The 20,555-nt window shown below is 46.9% G+C and overlaps 1 protein-coding gene across 1 annotated transcript in view; it reads right to left on the minus strand.

The window, feature by feature from the left end:
• CACNA1B (calcium voltage-gated channel subunit alpha1 B) overlaps nt 1-20,555 on the minus strand; it is a 296,895-nt gene that overhangs the window by 36,694 nt on the left and 239,646 nt on the right. Inside the window, exons 27-37 of the mRNA XM_075170459.1 lie at nt 19,948-20,108; nt 18,662-18,799; nt 17,560-17,761; nt 15,842-16,006; nt 14,890-15,000; nt 14,649-14,732; nt 9,951-9,956; nt 4,409-4,525; nt 3,504-3,569; nt 2,725-2,816; nt 667-817 (exon numbers count right to left, since the gene is read on the minus strand). Of these exons, the coding sequence (XP_075026560.1) occupies nt 667-817; nt 2,725-2,816; nt 3,504-3,569; nt 4,409-4,525; nt 9,951-9,956; nt 14,649-14,732; nt 14,890-15,000; nt 15,842-16,006; nt 17,560-17,761; nt 18,662-18,799; nt 19,948-20,108 (1,293 nt within the window). The remainder of the gene's footprint in view (nt 1-666; nt 818-2,724; nt 2,817-3,503; nt 3,570-4,408; nt 4,526-9,950; nt 9,957-14,648; nt 14,733-14,889; nt 15,001-15,841; nt 16,007-17,559; nt 17,762-18,661; nt 18,800-19,947; nt 20,109-20,555) is intronic.

The following is a 20,555-nucleotide window of genomic DNA, read 5'->3' on the forward strand; positions in this document are numbered from 1 at the left end:
GCTTAATTGGGTCCCTGTCCCTGGTTTTCCATTCCTCTGTCCCATTGGTGCAGGAAAGTGAACAAGCCCCAAAAGCAGAGAGCTTTTTATGCATGCAAGTGATCAGAAAGACACTGGCACCTCTTAAAGCTTAGACCCAGCCCCGTATAAAGGCCACAGACACGAATCGAGTACAACGGCTCTGTGTACTTTCATATCGAAAGCTTTCCTGGCACCACTGCAGAAGAAAATGATCATTGCATTTATTTGACAAACAAAACAAAACACAAGGCATCGAATAAGTGTGATGCTCCCAGCTGCCTGCTGCAAGCACTTCTGGACCAATGTGATCTTGGCCATTCTTACCCTGCCCTCCCCAATCGCCTTCTTCAAAGGACCATGTTACAAATCAAGACAAAAGAGATTAATGCTTAATTCCAAATATTAGACCCCCCTCTGTGAGAAGAAAGATAAAAAGCTTCCCTTTAAACTAATGACTAAATGATCTCTTTGGGGGTTAAAGGGATTTTATCACCAGGATGATAAATGGTTTTTAGCAAAGCTGTTTTGTAATATTGTATAAATCATAATTAGGGAAAAGGAGGAAGCAAAGGAGCGGGGAGGGAAGGGCTGGCGGGGGGAACCACACCGGCACCTCTGGTTTGGGAGAGATCGGGACCGACTTACCAGGAAAGAGCACAGGAAGATGAATGACACGAAGTAGAAATAGGCAAAATCGCTGCCACATTCATTTTTGGTGAGGCCGGAGAGCGGGTCGCAGGCTCTGTTACTCAGGCACGACAGCATGATCTCGTGCCAGGCTTCCCCCGTGGCGCTCCTGCAGGCGGGGAGGGCAGAAGGTGAGCTTAGCCGACCCCCTCCCTCTCACAAGGGGCACCCCCCTTGCGGTATTATTGTGCCCGATTAACTAAATGAATTGGGTGGAAGGTTGTGTCCAGGTGGAGAGCCTATATTTACATTAGGAATTTGAACTAGCAGCCTGCTGACATAAAAAAGAAAGGAGAAAGAACATTTCCCTCTATTACAGAGGGGTAAAAGAAACCAAACAGGCTCAGGTAGGCTGAGCTTTATTGGTTTTACCGAGAACAAAACCAAATTGATTTAAACATGTCCAGTGCAAAGTGCAAATGTGAGTGAACAGAATTTAGATTGTTCCCTTTTGAAGCAGCTAACGTTTCTGTCCTGGTGCTGGCTGTAAACCCAACGGAGATGTTGGGAAATGAAACCAGGCTTCTCCACTTCAATCTCTTATTTCCTTTATCAGGCAGGTACAGAAATACCAGGATGGTCTGGCTGGTCACAGTGACTCGGGTTCCTTTCTCATAACAGTCTCCTGGGCTTTCTTTATCATTTCCCTCCTCTCCCTCTAACTTCTACTTCTACTATAGGGAGAAAAACAGCCAAAAGGAAAAAACTTTGGAGTCCCAGAGGGTCTGTCCTCAAAATAAACCATCCCCTGCAATGTGCATGCATGGATCAGAAGCCGGGGGATCCCCACGTTCGCTTACCCTGACTCCCTACATAACCTCAGGTTTTCCCTCTGTCATTTCTGCACCACGCTCAGAGGTGCCTTTAGGGACGGCCCTCCACCGTGCCACAAACAGCCCATCCTGTTGCAATGTTGTTCACAGCCACGCTGATTTGCACACAGAGCCAGCTCACAAGCCTTCCTCCTGGTCTTTGAGAAAACTTGACGCTCAATGTAAACAGAAATAGCTTCCAGGTTCCTATATTTAGCAGCAGAATTATAGAGCAGATTCCCCCACTGGTGGCACTGAGTCCTGAAGCCCCATTCCCTTGTGCAGAACCCCGCTCCCCCACCGCAGTCCTGCTGCCTCTGCCCCTTCTGTCCCATTGCGGCTGCCGCGTGGGTCTGGAAAGGGACCAAGAGGTCTGGATACGAGACTGAATAATCATCCGGTTTTATTAAAATTCAGAGTTTTGAGCCGAGTGATTATTCTGAGCTAGAGAGGGCTAATTTCATTTCCGTCTGGCTTCACAGAAACTATGCAAACCAAATCCCAGGCAAGATATCCAGTTACAAGCGCCGCATAATCCACAGAACCGAGCCTCGGCGCGGCTGGCAGGCGCTTGCGGGGCCAGAGCAGTTATTAACTGCGGTGTCTCCACGCCACACGGCACACATCCAGATAAGTGAGATCTTCCCCAAGCTGCCCTAATTTGGAGCACGGCCTGCACGTCATTGCTGCCAGGTCTGAAAATGAAAATCTGTCATTTCATTCTTTTTTTTTCATTTGAAAATGTTTCATTTCTAGGCAGAATGACCCCAGATGCAAACACTTTCACTCTGAAGCAGAGGTGGCATTGATATATGAAGTGTTAACTTGTTGGTAATGCAAAAATGACCAATTAAACGAATTCTCACTTCAGAAAAAAAAATGATAGTAAGCTTCATGACAGGAACCACATCCATCAGTTAAACCAGGCGGTTTCTGTCTTATATAAAGCTTCTGCCCGAGTTGACATGGGATGTCACAGCATTGGGTGTCACTTTGTGGAGATGCTGGTGTGTTGAATCAGATCTATCATATTCGGAGATGTGCCAGGCCAACCCTTAACGCCGAGGAGGAAGAAGCAGGAATGGATGCTTTACTACCTTCCGTAGAGGATGCCTAAGCCTCAGCAGCCAAACTGGCATACGGGAAAACAAAGACTTATTTATTGCTCGCACGCAAGTCTTATGGTATTTTATACTTTACTTACCTGAACAGAAGCATCAGGGCTTGGAGGAAGGTGCGGAAGTTATTGTGCCGATTAATGGAGGTTTCATCATCTAGTGCAATGTTTCCAAATACCTGCCACAGAAAACAGAAGCGATTCAGGCCAAACGCATCCTCGCGTGGATGTTGTCAGTAAAGGTAGATCAAGTGGAGTTGGGAGAAAAGACAAGGTAAGAATTTGTCCTGGTTCAAGGGATCTCAAAAGCTAGGATAATTTCTGTGCTGAAAAGGGAGATAAAAATGTGTTGTGGAGATTAAATGGGGAAAAAAAATCAGTTTAATGTGCTTCGTCGTCACAGAAACCCTTTCCAACACCACAGTTCAGCTCCATCCCAGGCCAAGAAAAGCGTCTCATTTCTTTTCAGAAAGGGGCAACGCCTGAGCTGCTCCCTGCTCTCAGCCTCTTGACGTGCCCGTACCCCGAGGAAGGGACGTGCCCTGCCCACGGGAGACACGGCTGCCCACCACCACCTCCGGAGATGCTGTGCTGCAGGCTCCTCACCCGCAGCCACTTTGCCTGCCCACCCTCTCCCTTTGTACGCCCAGAAATATCTGTACACCCAGGGCCACGTTCAACACAAGACCTGGCAATAAGGGTAGAAAAAGTGGCCTTTTTTGCACTTCTAGTTTACCTGGCACCGGACTTTCGCCTCATCTTAAGTCAGGTGTTGATCCTGCTGCGCAGGCAATGACCCATTTGCACCCTGAACCAGCGGGACAAAACCAGGCTACTTAAGGTCAGTATTAAAGCTAGAATTTTACCTGCATGCCAATAATGGCATAGATGAAGAAGAGCATTGCAATGAGGAGACACACATAAGGCAAGGCCTGTGGGAAAGGAGAAGGTGGTATTAATGACAGCAAATGCATACATCAGCCGGCAGCATTTAATTCCTGTGTTTTGTGGCATTTGTCCTTCAGATGAAGGAACTGGGAAGAGAACATGAGCAATTCTGGCAGCCTTCAGAAGACTACCCTGGAGCCAGGTATTCATCGATCACAAAACAGTCTGGGCTTTCCAAGGGCTCTCTATACATCCTTGCAAGCAGATAAGCAGTAAGCAGGGAAAACACAGTAAGAAGCTCCGCAGCAAACGCTGGATGTACCGGCAGGCACTGGTACTTTCTACGCATTAGTGTACAAACATTAATTTTTAATGACCTTTGTGTAAATTTAGTACGAGAAAAAAATATACATCCAAGAAACAAGCTCCTGCTTTGAAACAGGCACAGACTGCAATCCCAGGAGGACAAAAAGATTCCGAGTTTTAGCAAGAAATCAGTGAAGGCTACAATGTAATTATGTCAACCAAGCTGAGAGTAATAGCTACTTTCCACTCGGGCTAAATGAATGAGTAATTAATACTTCTTAATTAGCAATAGCTGAAAAAATGAGAATTCTTGCCCTAGGGCTAAACCGTGTGATGCTTGGGGCAGCCCACGGGGAACCCAGTAGGAAACACGGGGCAAAGATCTGATGTGGTTTCTGCTGGACACTTTTGCACAAGGGACAAGGACCGAGAGCTCAGGGATGGGGGAAAGGTGGCCAAGCAGCTCCCCACACAGCCCGGGAACCCTCCCGGCCCTGCTTCAGGGGCAGCTACAGACGTGCCAAGCGTTACCATCTCCCCGCGTCTCTTCCCTGCCTCCCACCTGCCTAACACTCACCTTAAAAGACTGCACAAACGTCCAGAGCAAGATGCGGATAGTGTAACCCTGGCGAAGGAGCTTGATAAGTCTCGCTGCCCTGAAGAGCCGCAGGAAGCTGAGGTTGATGAAGTTGTCCTGCGGAAAGTAAAGGTTTTGTGTCCTTCAGAAATTAACGCGATTAGAAACCACAGCCCGCAAAAAAGAAATTAAAATTACCAGCTTCACGATCTAAGCAGCAAATCGGCCACCAGAAAACCTTCCAAAAGAAACATTCGTCAGTGCAGATCACTCCACATGCAGCAAGTATGAGAAAATCCCTCTCCACAAGAGCCCTCCCCTCTGCTACTGGGTCAACGATAGAAAAGGAAAAGGCCCTTTCACGCTGTCCATGGAGGTCTTGTTTTCTTTGAGTAAGGCAGATTTTTCTCCCCCTAAAGACTCAGGGAGAGGTAGTGGTGCCATATTACCATTTTGTAAAGAATGAGGTTGTTTTGAAGTCTTGGTCAGCTCGCTTTCTACAATGAATTGAACTTAAGCCAAGACAGTTGCAAGGGACTGCGTATATAGCCTCTACCGTAACAAAGAAAGGCATTGTCCAGTGAAGATTAAAACATCCTCGAAAGAACGAGGATGTTTTCTAACCTGGAGGTTTTAAATGTTTATACAACATGTGACTGGACAGGCTCGTCAAGGAGAAATGGCACCAGCAAGACTGTTTGGAAGATGGATCAATGGCAGCAAATCAATTGGGGAGCGTTCAACAGCAGGAGGGTGCCTTAGGAACCTGCTGATTTTTTAAAGTATTATTAAATGTGCCTTCGCAAGTGGATCAAAGAACTGCTGGAGACAGATTCTGATTTCCATTTGTTTTGTATGATTGTCCCCACCCCGCACCCCATTTTTTTCTTTCCTTCAGGGAAAAGAGGTTTCTCGCCCCAATGAGCTAATCTAGAGAGGGTTCTTTCCAAAACAAAACATGCAAAAGCCAGATCCCTCTTGCCCTCCTATTTTAAGGAGATGAAAAATATCCCCCCTTTCCGTACTGATTCCAATTCACTTATTTGTGAATCTCTGTTCACAGCCGCTTCTTTGACTGAGTTAGCTAAAGAGAGAAAGCATCCCACTTTAAACTATCAAGCGGTGGAGTGGAAAATATAGGAGCTCTTGTTGGTAAAGATGAGCAAAAATAGTTTTTCCCTTGTGTTATTATTTTACCAGAGGACATCCAGTCATATTGAACTGACCCACGTTTCTTGCTCATTTGGCTACAGAGCTCAGGCTGAGTTTGAGGGCCTTGTTGGATCTATTCATTTATTTAAATGCCAGCTCAGTTTTGGGGCCATTAGCATCGCATTCCACCAATCCCATCAAAGAGTTCAAGAAATCAGTCTCAGGCATGCACTCGGTTTCTGTCATGTTAAAAACGCAAGCAGCTCAGAGTTAGGCACAGACCGTATATCAGACTCAATCCTCAAATAAAGAGAAAAGAGAAAAGCACAGGTATGTTCAATGAAAGAGCAGACAACACTGAGCTCATTCAAATCAGCAACAGAAAGCAGCTCTGGCAGGCAAAACAAGCACGGATTCCCCTGGGTTGTTCAAGGTCAGTAAAACAAGCGCTAAAAAGTCAACGCTTGTCTCTTAGCATCAGCTTCTGTTTTATTTTTCACAGCGGTTTTGTTCCCTTCACAAAATACCGGCTGAACTCACCTTAGCAGGTAAGGGCTGTATAGGACCCGGGGGGCAGAGCCGGACCGCGGCTGGAATAACCGGGTGCCGTCAGCAGCCTGGTCCTTAGCAGCCCGTTCCCCCCGCGCTGGCCGCGGTGCAGGCTGGTACAGCTCCGCAGAGCAGCTGCAGGGGGTTGCAGTGCAGGGCGAAGGTTTAACCCAGAGCCCATTTTAATCACGGAAAGTTTCCCCACCAACGGGAACTGGATCAGACCTTAATGATAATAGGCGTTGCCATAATGCCGTAATGTTCATGGCACCCAGGCACCAGGCCTGCAAGTCTGACAAGTTATTACCTTCGAGGCGATGCTCAAGCCAGATCTTTCCTGTGCACAAGCCTAACGCTCCTCCAAGGAGCATGTGCACAGGCAGCGTCTGCAGGATCCATCTCTCTGCGTACGAACCTGCCTTACCTCCCTCTTCCCACGTTACTGCAGCTTAACAGCAAGAACATTGTTTTGCTCAGACTTTGCTATAATCTCATAATCGCAGCTGACACGGTGCTGAACATCTGCGGTGGTCTAGGCTGACTGCAAGGTCACGCTTAGCACAGGCTACCCCTGTGCTACATCAGGCTTCGTACAGGATAGTCTGTGTACGTGCAATATGAAACAGGGGGCTCAAAACTGTGCAGTTATGTCTATAACCCCCCACTTGCCGGGATTTGGAGCGACAAAGAGTCCATAATCTTCTTTTTTTTTTTTCCAGTCCCAAACCCTCCCTGTTTGACTCGTGCACTGCCATTTCCTAAAATGCAGCGAAATCCTCAGCTCCGCGAGGAATCACTCGCAACCCAGGAAAATCCACCGTCACCAACATTCGCAAACCGTTCGAAGGACCGTTCTCTGCGCTGTTCGTAGGGAGGCAAAATTACACACGCTCGTGATGGATGGAAGGGCTGCGCGTGTGTAACCCTCGGCACACCGCGTAGAAAACCCGTCCTTCGACAACTCAACTGTCCAGCCAGGTATTAGAATTGCATGCAGTTAAAGGGGAAACTCCACATTGCAATATTTCTTGTGTATAACAGATGTTTTGCATCAATTCTCTTCCCACTTCGCCACTTCTGTAACGTGTGACACACACGTGATCATCTTCTGGGTTATCAAGGTCTTTCTCTCTGGGCTTTTTTTTGCTTTTCTGTTGCACAGATGCTAAAGGCTGACTGGTGCTCACAAGAAGCACCACAACTTTATGATTTTATAATCCACCTGAGGACTAGCAAATTATATTTGAAAAATGTTTCCCCCTGGCCTGTCACTATTTTCCTAAAAGAGGGGGCTCTGGTACCGAAGGCCCCCAGCCACCCGGCAGCCCTGGGGGGGCTGGGCACAGCCGGGCACAGCCACCGCTTCCCACAACAGGAGCGTGACCGAAGCTCAGCCGAGCGATGCCATCCCTGGAGAAAACTGCAAAGCAGGAGGGAAATAGGGAGAACAGACAGCACAGATAAAGAACTGGCCTTGATTGCTCTCCTGCCATAGCAGCCTGCTCCTTCACCCTTTCTTAGGGTGTTTTTCGTACTGAAAAGCAGAAAACCCATGAAGAATAGGGCGTACAGCCATTGCCCAGATCTGTTCCTCCAGCATCTTCAGCAGCAGAGTGGTTTTCTCCCCAACACAGGAGCTGTGCCCGCTGCCCACAGGGATGCATAATGAGTTCCACCAGCTCAGTAGATTTAGTGGTTTGGATTTTTAAACTTGCAATGGGAATATGAGGTTTTTATGCCATGGCTACGTTACACTGCCACAAAGCAATAAACTCAGCAGAAGCTGGGCTGCTCATCCCTGCTTCTTCCTGCAGCCCAGCTGCAGAACAGAAGAACCCCCCCGGACTTGAAACTTCAGATTTCTGTCCTCAAAATGAAGGGCTCGCCAAAGTTGCAAAGAGCTGCAGGAAGACGATTCTGACCAAGCCAAGAAGGGGATCATTCAGGAAGCTTTGGCAGTTTTCTTCATTTGGCATCAACAAGAATTAACCTATTCTGCTAAGGAACTACTGTAGAGAAAATGGCTGTGTTGCCATTTAAATGTTCGTGGCATTGCCAGCACTGAAGAAGAGCTGCTGAGTCTTGCACAGGGTCTTGGCTTCCTTTGAAGCTTGGGGAAAACCCTTGCTGATTTTAAGAGGCTGAAGATTTTTGCGACACTTGTCTGTGTCTTGGGGATTCTGCCATTACAGGCATATCACACCGTGTCCTTTCCTCCTGAGCCAGGAACGCTGGAAAATGGTTGTGCAAGCGTGTGATCCTCGGATCTCTCCTTGTTCCCTACTTTGGTGCTTCTGCTGTAGTCACTGTAGGCTCCCATCATCCACAGTGGAAGGAGGAAGGCAGCTCCAGAGAGCAACTTGGTGCTCCAAAGAGCTAACTTGGACGCCTTGGATGCCGAGTGATGGAAGGAGCCTGGACCTGCACGTATGACTATAGAGACCGCGACCCTAACAAACTGCAGGATAAGCATTTAAATCTTTAACCTGCAACATGGACAGCAACAGGGCCAAAATTCGGCCCAATGGAGATAAGCTGATTTTCCCAGTATATTTTCATGTGCACAGCTGATGCCAGAGCACTTGTCTCTGCTGCCTGGGCCAGGGGTGCACGAAGGTGAATTGACCAAAGATGTCCTCACGGTTCCCACACATCTGTAATGCTTCCAGCCACCGCAGCACACGCAGAGGGATTCCCTTCTCAGATTGCACTATGCAAGCTTCTAACTTCTACATTGTCATTCTCTTCTTTGCTGTTTCCTAGCAGAAAATTCCTTCCTGTGAGCCTCCATGAAGCATGGAGCTTATCTGCAGTCTGCGATGAAGATTCGCTCTGATTTGTTTCTTAACAGCAACTGTGCAACAGAAAGTCCAGATGTTAACCCAGAGCTAAGAGCTGTTGTCAGGTGGTCAAGCAAGTATTTCTGATAAACTTATGGTCTCATTTGTGTTACTAACCATAGCCAAGATAATTAAGAAAGGAAGAATATATATATGTATTTGTTTAGATTGTATTTTTCTTTAATTGTCCTTTTTTGCTTAATATATGATTTTCAAAGACAGAGGCCAGTATTTCCAAAGGCATCTTTGGAATCAGGCACTAAATTCTCAGTGGGATCTGGTTCCCAGTACTTTTCAGCCCTGTTCATAACAGGGCTTATGCATTTTACTTGAGATGTTTGCTTTTGCATCCAGGGACTCTGTGTCCACTGTGGTGGCAAAATGCTTCTATAAGCTGGTATCACAAAGAGTTTTCAAAGTTGAGTAAAAATCACTCTTTCCTATGACTTCTCGTTTGATTTGAGGGAAGCAAGTCTGTAGTCACTTCAGTAATTTGTTTGCCTTACAATACAGCGTAAACCACGGGCTTAAAGTACCTGTAAGGCTCTTAAATGTACTACTTCCCTTTGCAGAAAGCTCAACACATCTCATCGTAAAGGAAAACAAAACTGATTTCCGAGAACTGAATTTGGTACCACCACTTACAAACTGAAGGGTTTCCCAGCCAGCCAATCTTCTCTACTCCAGGTCATCCAGAAGCATCCTTCCCTCCTATTCTCGTTCAATTTTCCACCGAAATAAAGCAAGTGTCAGTCTCCCCTTTATCATTGTCAGGTGTAACAAACAGCGGAGAACAGGCTATTGGTAACTGCATTTGCCTCACGTCACCAATTAGCCAAGGGGAAGAAGGTGCAGAACAGAAGCCAGTTTTGAGGCACGCTGCAGTGAGGCTTTTTCACCAGTGCAATCGGAAATCTCATCAAAACAAATTAAATTAAAGAAAAACGAGAGAAAATAAAAGCAGAGAATTTAAATAATTGTTTAAATTCAATGAAACCAACCGTGTCCTATATGTGATGTTTTCATGGATGGATATTTGCAAGATTATTTACAAATTTATTTTTTTGAGCAGCAGGTGCACAACATACAGACGGAGACATGGTTTTCGCATTGTATGTTGATTGGATGGCGTGATTCAGCAGGTAGATAAGGAAAATAAAGAACAAAACAGGAAACAAAAAGAGAAAATGAGTAATCAGGACAAGCAAAAAAGGAAACTCTGAAAATTTCACTGGAAAAAAACTGTTGGGCTTTTGGGGGTGTTATTTTATGATAATTATATAAATAAAAAATGCTTCAAACCAAAACAGATTCTGAGATCCTAAAGGTAACACAGACAGTGCAGTAAGTATTTGCATTTCATTTTGTAATGCAAATTGGGAGACAATTCACAAACACTTCTCGGTATGTTTTTTATATTTCCAGGCATAGAAATAGATGTCAGTTTGCCATACGCCCATTCGGCCTCCTGAGGCCGGCTGTGTCTGCAAGGACACCTTCTCCTGAATGCCACCTATTTTACTATTTTACTTCCATCTCTGGGAGTGTTAAAAACTGACATACGTGCTTTTGCCTAAGGAAATAAAAAAATATATATATATTCCACTGCATTCACAAAGTAAATTACATATGACATGACTACAAAATTAAAATAAAGCAATTAATCAACACACATTTCTTTTCCTTTTATCTTTACTTTTCAGTGAGTTAAAAGTACCAATGCAGCAAGGCTGGTGGAAGCCTAGTCTCTCAAGTTGAGTCCGCCCAGGTGAGCAGATTTATTTACCTTGGAGAACACTTATAGCTGGAAAACATAGTCATGGAGAAAAGCGGTGCTCCTGCAACTATTTGCGAGCCTGATTTGCAACTATTTGCAAAGCCACACCCAGCAAGCATCCCCTCTCCGCGAGGAGCTGGAGGGCTTCACGGGTGGCTTACGGGGACAGATGCAGACTGGCAGTCGAGCTCACGTTGTGGCTGTCACCTGGGCTTCTCAGCCTGAGAAACCCTCCTGCGTGGGTGGGGAATACGGGGCTGAATGCACAGGGAAGGACTAACGGGGGCTGCCACCCAACCACCCCCAGGGCTGCCCATCAGCCGAGGAGAGCCTGGAGCCGAGGAAGGCAAATGGAGAAGAGAGCATCCTCTGTTGGGGCCACAGCTCTGAGTCGTGACGAGTAAAGACCTGCTCTCCTCTTTGGTTATTCTCAGCTCCGTAACAGGGCGCAGAGAGCTGCTGCACCCCCGGTCACGCACCGAGCCAGGAAGTTGAAGTGGGGTTAAGCATTAGCTATGGCGTTTTGTGCGGAGCGGATGTTCATCCCGGGCTTTAGCTACTACTCTTCCCTAGCTGGAAAAAAAAAAGGGTGGAAAACGGCTGGGCAGAGGCAGTGGGATGAAAGACTCCAGGCCATACGCCTGATCTGCGCTCTGCGAACGAGGCACCCGCCGGACCTCACCTTGGTCCCTGCTGTTCGCAAACGGCATGTTTGCTGTCACTGCATCAGGTTTTTCAGCCCTTTTCTGCATTTTAATTGGTTCTAAATTCCAGAAGTATTTAAGTGACTTAGATGCAACTCCAGTTGAACAAAATAGCAGGTTATATATTACGAAGGTGGTTTAAAGTGTAACCCTTCCAGGTTATACATGCATCGTGCCACTTTCCAGGCAGCAAAACAGTCCTGACATTTCCCAGGCAGCCTTGGGACACTGTGGGTTTCGCCTTATGCACTGTGGGTCAAAATAACACATGTCGCAACCTATCGTGGAGCCAACACAACAGGACCAGAGCAGAGTGCTGGATCCTTCGGCTTGTTTTCCACCCTACGTGCCATAGCCTGTCCGCAGGACTGGAAGGAGAGGAAGGCTTGCGGTGGAGATCCTGGTACCAGACTACCTCCACCACTGGATGAAGCACATGAACTGCTCCGTGAAAGACATCCTGAAAGCTGCTGTTATTTGCTGCCATTAACAATTCTGTTATAAATGTAATCTTTGGGGCACCGTTGCAAACTCCCACTCGTGTAATTAAACAGTGATTCTGAGATTTGCGCATCAATGTCACCTTTAAGCAAACTAAGCTCCTAACGCCCCTTCAGCAAGCTGCGCACGATGCGGTTCAACCCTCAGCCCATCGTCCCTGCCTGAGGCCGAGGCGGACGCGTGCGGCTGAAGGAAGCGGACACCGGTGGCTACAAAAGCCGTTCAGTGCGGATGAGCGTGCTGCCGCAGACGGGTGCGGGATCGGGGAAAGGAGTTTTGGAAAACAAGTCTAGCAGGAAGGTGCGGGGGGACCTCTGGGCACTCTCTGTCTGCAGGGGAGAGCACGTGGAAAGGAGGCACGATGGCGATGCAGAAATGCTGCAGAAGGGGAAGATTTAGAGAGAGCAGAGCTCAGACAGGGCTATGGACTGAGACAGGACCAAGAGGTCCGGGGCTGGAGTGGTACTGGAGGACATAGGGCTTTTATATTAAAGACATGTTTGTGAGCAGCTTTGTGTTGGACACACTGCCAGAGGAAGCTGTTGAACTACATTAGAAAGTCCTCTCTAAGGTTTGACTTAATGGATCTGGTTACTCATAAACCAAAAGCCTCTCCATTACTGCCTGGGAGGATAATGGAAAGGTGTAGAGGTGCTTGGGAGCTTAACCCTATTGGAGTTCACTGATCGTTTTTAGAGGTAATTCATGCTACTCTTCCAAGGCATCCCCAAATCGCTGCCATCTTTGATGCTGGAAACCAGAGAAATCAGTGCGGAGCAGAAGGGCGATGCCGTCACTCCCAGCACCCTCGAGGGTACTGGATGGGTGCCTGCCAGCTCACACGAGGGTGTTTGGGAGCACATTTACTCTCCAGCCCAAAGCCCAGGAGAGGGGTGGGGAACCTCTGCCTACACGCTAACTCTCCTACCCCTCAGAGCTGGCCAGCAGTGCCAGGGGACAGCTGCTGCTTCCAAAAACTGGGGATGCCCGTATACAGCCCCAGACGTGCTGTGGCTTTGTCTTCAATCCAGTGACGTACCACAGCCCAACCCCATCAGTCCATAGGCAAGTCCCCGGGTGCCAGACACCCTCACCGAGGCTGGGCCACCCCCGCGGGAGCTGGAGGGAGAGGCAATGACCTGTTAACAGAGCAGGGACCGCTACCTGCCAAGCGGGGAATGGGCAACGCTGATGGCTGCTCTCTGCCTGCAAAACAGCTGTACAAAGGAGGATATTAATAAGAGGCACATGGGCTTGGTGTTGGGAAGGAGACACCTCCCTGAAGGAGAAGATACCAATCTCGGAGAGACGACAGGCTCCCGTACCACCTGCGAGTTGGCCGTGCTGCTTCCTCCAGTAAAAGTGGCCGAAGGAGGGGTGGAAAAGAGAAGCGTCAGTCTCTGTTTGTGGCTGACTTGCAAATGTTTTCACAAATTTTCAAACCAAGGCAAAGGCTTGGGTGCCTGAGTCTGGCAAGAAAGCGTGTCCCACGATTGAGGGAGCGGAGGCAAGCACCCACTATCTGCCCACGGTGCAACAGATCTCCTAAGCACTCAGAGAAGGGGTAGTCAGACCTTGTGTTTGATCTGAGTAACTTTACCCTGGCTGTAAGCCATGCGTTGAAAGCAAAAGGTAATCCAAAGTCTACGAGATAGGATTCACCAACTGTTAAATGAACACCATTCACGCGGGGAGTAAAACTTTGGGGTTTTGTGTGCTTTTTTATACCAAGGAGGTTAGCTAATAACGTATTTTGTTAGAAACAGTAATATGGTCTTCACCACCAGCTGAATGTCCTGTAAAGAAGGCTGGGGAGCATAGTTCTTAGCACACACAAAACAGATCTATAAGCAAATCCCAGGGACTGTGAAAAAAATTATGGTAAAGTTCAAATTAATCACATACAGATACAGCATCATCAGCTAAAACATGCACTGGGAGAGGAGAGGAGCAATTTCTAAATTGGATAATATCAGGCTGTCAAGGCTTAAGTCAGACATTTGCTGCCCTTATGGAAAAATCCTCTAGAATTTAATGGCAAGTTTGCACACTTCTTATAATTTACAGGACTCGTTAGCAGGGAGAGAGCAGTCATTGTAAAGTTGTTTGTTTGTTTTAATAATTGCCCTGCAAAGCTTTTGTGCACATAACAGAAATGCACCACGTTCTCCCAATCCAGACTGTGCAGACTGATGAGTTTTGGCTGTTTCTACGTTCCCATCACCTCTCCCCTTTTCACTCCCTCTTATCGCCCTCACTCTGCCCCGTGACCAAGACTGGGTAGGAGCCCCAAGGGACAGACATGTGTGTGTGCCCTGCAAAGCACCTCACACTATAAAACAGTAGTCTTCACCAGAATCCTTTTGATTTTTTCCCTCTATTAAATTCAACAGGATTTTTCCATTAATAGGCAAAAATGGCTTGGGGTTAGAGTCATTTGCTGAACGAGAAAGAGAGATTGTTTCCCGGCAGAGTCGCTAGCACTGTCGTTCTCATCACAGCTTTCTGCATGAAAGTCTTTGGGGCAGACAGCCGCGCTCATCTCCGCGGAAAGAGCCGAGTTAATGGAAAGAGGCTGCCAGGTCACCCAAGGACATCATCACACAATGAGTCCCAGAGGCAGCTCTAGGGAATACGGCTGGTAGGGAGAAGGTGCAATGTCTTGACAGGGTACAGCTTTGTTGGTAAATGAAGCAAATTGAGCAAACTGTACTTACCGCAATCTCTGTTACTAAAATATCAGTAATACTTCCCAACACTGTTACAAAATCAAAGACATTCCAGGCATCTCGGAAATAATTCTGTCAAATGAAAACACAAGGGGGATAGAGGGATCCAGGGGTTATTTTTTTTTTTTTACAGCTTCTTTTTGTTTGTTTGTTTTTAAATGCGCATCATGAAATACAAGCATTTCATGTAGAGAGGAAACAGTTGAAAGTAAACGAGGAAGGCACATACCAGCACACCAAAGGCAATGATCTTCAGCACACATTCCATTGAAAACATGGATGTAAACACAATATTCAGGCATTTCAACATTTCTTCATATGCTTCTGGAGCATCATAGAACTAAACCAGGATGGAAGAAAGGCTGTTACTGGAAGATCACTTACAGAATAAAACCTTCCCAGCTGACTTGCCTGACTGCAAGACTCTTGCCCACTTTAGTGCCAGATTTTGTACTCACTTTAAGCAAGACTTGGGGCTACAATATGGTTATTCGTGCCACTCCAGAAGCACACCATTGCCTACATGCTACCTTAATGGGGTAGCTGGGGATACACCCAGGATGGGGAGACTGTTGCTGGTGTACATTTCCCTGTAAGCAGAGCATGGACCAGGAGGGAGGAAGGGCATTTTCAAAACCAGAGGACAAGTGCAGAACTGTGTTTCGTTCCAGCAGACCCTAAGAATATGGTGACCTCTCGGCTGTGAAGATACTTTTAGCTGGGCAAGGGATAGGAGGGGAGATCAACCATCTGCATCTCTTCCTCTTAGGCACTGAGGATCATGTTCCAGAAGCTTGACGCTGCTGCAAATCTGAGCAATCTCCCTGGGATGGCTTGGTGTCGAGCATCCCCAAGAAGTGAGTGACCCTGCTCTGCAGCAGGAAGCCCAGGTTGAGCCGGGAGCTCCAGCCCTGCAGAGCCCAGTTCCCATCCCACTGGCCATAGGCTGAAGTGACTACGAGCCAAACCAGCGCTGTGCAGTACCTCATCACAACTAAACCACCTCCCTTTGGGGACCGAAGGAATCCCACAAAGCTTCTAAAAACGACATCAGGCAGATGAGAAGTGGCGATTGCTCCTGCCGATCCCCCCCAGCTCTCAGGTCGAGAGTACAAAGCCTCGCCAGTAAACACCGCATTCGCTAGCCCGAAATTGCAAAGATTCAGTAACAGCCCACTAACCTTCATCATTAGGACAATGGTATTGAGTGCAATCATGACCATGATAAAATACTCAAAGGGAGGGGACACCACAAATTTCCACATCTTGTACTGAAAAGATTGCTTGTTCTGAGGCATGTAGCGGGTCAGTGGCTTGGCACTTATGGCGAAGTCTATGCAGGCCCTCTACAAAACAAAAATGGGATGAAAAGAATACAAAAAAAGGGCTGGCAGTCTCTATCACTCGGGATATTGTTGGGAGAACGAGCGGAGCATTTAGTGGAGGATGGTATTTCTAAGCGTTTCTCACACACGATGCGAGTACTGACTACCCCTGTAAAATGCAGCACAGGATCCCTAAACTGTAACCACTTTTGAACACTCGCTGAAATATGAAGCCCCACAAGACTCCTACGGCCCCCTGCAATCCTAGGAGACAGCCTTTCATCCCAGCCCAGCTCCCGGTAGGTCCCAATCCCTTCCCACTCAGGGAAGGGAGTTATAAATCCACAGGCTCACTTCAGAAAACACTCTGCCAATACCTCCTGATACGTAATTGTAGAAACCGGAGGATTGGTAAAGATGTTATCTGTGTTTAAAAAAAAGTATTGTGAAACCCAGGTATGTTCTCACACACAGCAAAACCTGTCCAGGTTCATAAAATGTGAACTGAACTCAACCAGTAAATTATCCAACAAATATTACTGGGTGAACTCTCAAAGACCCCTTAGTTGGCTATTTCTGTTCACATTATTATGAGTATAAAACTGCATTAAAAATCGGTTTCTACCCACAAAATGTTTTGATTCTGGAGCATTTTCTCATCTTCGATTTAGATAAGAATTCAAAGTCTTAAATTACTGCAAAAATATTTTCTGCTCAGTTGAAAAATAATGTGGGTAAAGCATCTCTAAATATTCTGCTTTATTTTGGACTTTTTGTTCATATAGACAAACAATGCACTAATTAATAATTGATTAAAACGTCATCTCTTTTCATCAAAAATCAGGTTCCGGTTTCAAAATAAACGAAAAGAGATGGTTCTTCACACAACAGGTCATTGAGGCTGTGGGACCCTAGATGAAGGGTGTTGCGGATGCTAAAAATCTACATGGGTTCAGGAGGAAACTGGATACATTCATGGAAGAAAGATACACAGATGCCGCTAACTAAAGAAAAACCATGTTCAACTCCGGAGGTTCCTGAGCTGAAAACAATGGCATTTGCTAAGGCATTAAAGAAAAGCCTCATACGTGCTTGCCCTGGTCTTACACTCTTCCCAAGGCATCTACTTTTGGCTGCGGTCAGGAGGACATCATCTCAGCCAGGCACAAAACTAGCCTGGTGAGAGGCGCGTTCCTTTGGGGAGCTGCAGCAATTGTCGTTCAGTTTGATTTCTGACGACTGGCCTCTAAAAGGCCAAAGATTTCCGTCTCCTTTCCCACCTACACGCTCGAGCTAACATGCAAGTCTACATTCACTCTGAAGCGGAGGTGAGGTCCACAGGGACGTGTGACAGTGCTTACTAACATGCAGCATTCGGGGGCCCTCCCTGGTACTGCTTTTACGCAAAAGCTGAAACGGTCTGTAATTTGTTTGGTCTCTACACCACACACCCTCAGGTAACAACGGCTCTAAAGCCCCCCCACGGCACGGGAGGGACGAGGAGAGGGCTTCCACCGGTACCGAGGTGCTCTGAGCCCCCAGGTGCTAACTCAGGATTCAGAAGACGCAGGTACCTCGTTTTTCTCGAGGCTGCATTCTGACATCACTTTATCTCCTTGCTCTTGGAAGGTGATGATGATTAACGCCACAAAGATGTTCACAAAGAAAAAAGGGAAGACAACAAAATACACCACGTAAAAGATAGACATTTCCATTCGGTAGCCAGGGCTGGGACCCTGTTCCTCGTAGGTAGCATCCACCGAGTGCTTCAGCACACTGCAATCAAGCGCAAAGAGAGAAGAAAAGTCAATGAAATCCGTACGAAGCACCAATGACACCCTGATAGTCACTCATGGCCTTCACTCACGTGCAGGGTTTTCCACATATGCTCAGGTCAAACTCACTCCCATCTCTATGGCTGGGAGGAAGTTTTCCTTGAGGATATTTTTAGGGAAACCCTTGCTGTTTTCACCATTCTGCAGAATGATGGAGATTTGCTATGTACAGATCCACTTATCCCCCTGGCCAAGGGGAGAGGATACAGTTAGATCTGGCTTCTCTTCTCTGGTCACCAGGGATGAAGTAAGGGTGGGAAAAGCAAGGTCTTGATGATCTCCGAGTAGGGGAACACAGTGAGGGACTGGAGAAGGGAGACTGATGCTGTATGTTTTATCCTTTATTTTATGAAATAGCTGAACGTGGAGGACAGGGAAGGCCTGCCATGGAGAAACCCTGACCGTGAATTGTACTCCACGTGTCCCAGCAGAAAAGTGTGCCAAAATAAAGTCACATGCTGAACAGGAAATATAATTTGGGGACTGTCATACCCAACATACTTTCAGCATAGGTCACAATACTTTTTCCCCTCATTTTCTTACATTCCCATTATCAATTTTACACTTTAGAAAGGCGTGCGAGTCCAAAAGACTGGATCAAGCAAGCTATTAAGTACTGAAAACTGCCTAAGCTTCCCTGTGCAAGCTCAGAAGAACATGGAGAAAAACAGAGAGCCCTGCCTACTGACTCACCCAATAATCACACAAGGGAAAGTAAAAGCTTAGCTGATGAAGGACTGTTCTTATTCCATAGGTCACCTGCCGTTTACGTGTCCCTCAGAGCTGGGGAAAGCTGCCATTACCTCCGCGATCACTGGCCCTGCCAGTCCCGTGTACTCACGTTGGCCACCCTTCGCCCGTGGAGACGGTGAAGAGTGTGAGCAGAGCCCAGAGCACGTTGTCGTAGTGGAACTCGTATTTTTTCCATTCCCTGGGCTGTGCCTCCACCTCATTTTTTTCATAATCGAGGTACTGACCCCTAGGGAAAACAGAGATTCAGACCAAATGAGAGCATTAAACCAAATCAGCCGTTTCGTATGACTCGCTGAGGAACATCGAAAAGCCCCAGTAGCAAAGTGCTATGTATTAAAGACAAATAAAGAGACAGCCCCTAGGTTTATAACAGAAGTAAAGGCCATTTTTTGAGCCATTTTGAGCCACAGAAACTGGACCCGAGGTCTAGAAATGAAAGAAATTGTAATCAGGACATTCATCCATTAGGCAAAGCCAGCAATTAACAGCCCCCAAATTGTCTGACCCCACAGAAAACTGTGCTGCTTCATCGGGAAAAGTCTCTGGCTCCTGCTTCAGAGTTGGATCTAACTTCTAACTGGATCCTGCTTTGAGGGGCTGAGGGACCTGACATCTGGAGAGTTCCCCTCCAACCTACATTTTTCTACAATTTCACATTTCTTTCTGTAATATATCTGCTTTATTGCAAGGAAGAACTGCAGTGACAGCCTCCGTGGCTGCTGCGCGCACGCGGTCCCACCAGGGACGTGCCCTGCGTCTGCAAGGCCGCCGCAGAGGGGTAACGTGGGCAGACCTGGACAGTGCTGAGGGTGCCGTTTGGGTGCCAAGGAAAAAGGCAAGTGAAGAAGACACAGACTGTGGTGAGTAAAGCACCTTGACAGTCTGCTGCAAAGGACAAAGCATGACAGGGCTTTTAAGATATTCAAATACCAACCCCTTTTCTAGCTAATTAGGAGCTCTTTAACTTCCTACCGACTCACTTCTGATTATTTATTCATTATGTTTTTCTAACTCATATGAGCACTAAGAATCAAGGCAGCAGGTAGAAAAAGGAGTCAAGCCATCCCTTCAAAAACCCTTTACCTTAAAATCACACCTAGCCCTCCCTGGGAAAAGGAGCCTGCTCCCCTGTATCATTAAACGTTTGGGTAAGCACTTGCTAGATGACAGCCAGGATGCTGTCATCAATGCACCTATTAAAACAACAAAAGGGAAAATTCACCTCTAAGGTAATTGTGCTGAAGCATTGCTCTTACTTACAGGAGACTCATTAAGCTCAGCAGATACCTGACTGATGCAGCTTTGGGACAGTCAAGGAGCTGCTGCTGCTGCCAGAGGAAAGTCGGGGTCCCCCCCCACAGCCCCCGCCCATACCTGCAGTCCTTCTCCAGCTCCTTCGACTCATCGGTGCAGTAGAAGAATCTGCCTTTGAAGAGCTGCACAGCAATGACGGCAAAAATGAACATGAAGAGCATGTAAACTATGAGGATATTGAGGACGTTCTTCAGGGAATTCACCACGCAGTCAAAGACAGCCTGGGGACGGAGGAGAAGAAGGTTAAGCGGTTGAAAGAAAAGTGCCCCTAACCTCGTGACATCTGGCATCCAACTACACTTGGGAGTAATTACCCAACATACAACCCACGGATGGTTTCATGGGCTTGCACGAGTGTTTGACCAAGTGTTTGACCAAGAGTCATGCTCCAGCTGTGAGAAGTAATGCCGGCTTCCTACATCTCCTGCTTTCTCGGCGAGTTTGGCTGTGCCACTGAATTTTCTGGTGCTGCACGTAAAATTTATAAAGGCAGTCGCAGCTTGTCGAGATAAATATTAGTCCTAAGCAAATATTTCCATGGCCAACTATGAAATGAAAAATGTATTTGTGTTTAATTTATTCCCAGTGGATAAGTAAAAACTCATCAAATATGTTACTCGTTGACCGTTACATGAACTGTTTGAATAATAAGGAAAATACACCAGATA

The sequence above is a fragment of the Calonectris borealis genome, chromosome 21, assembly GCF_964195595.1.
Source record: "Calonectris borealis chromosome 21, bCalBor7.hap1.2, whole genome shotgun sequence".
In the NCBI taxonomy this organism is placed as follows: Eukaryota; Metazoa; Chordata; class Aves; order Procellariiformes; family Procellariidae; genus Calonectris; species Calonectris borealis.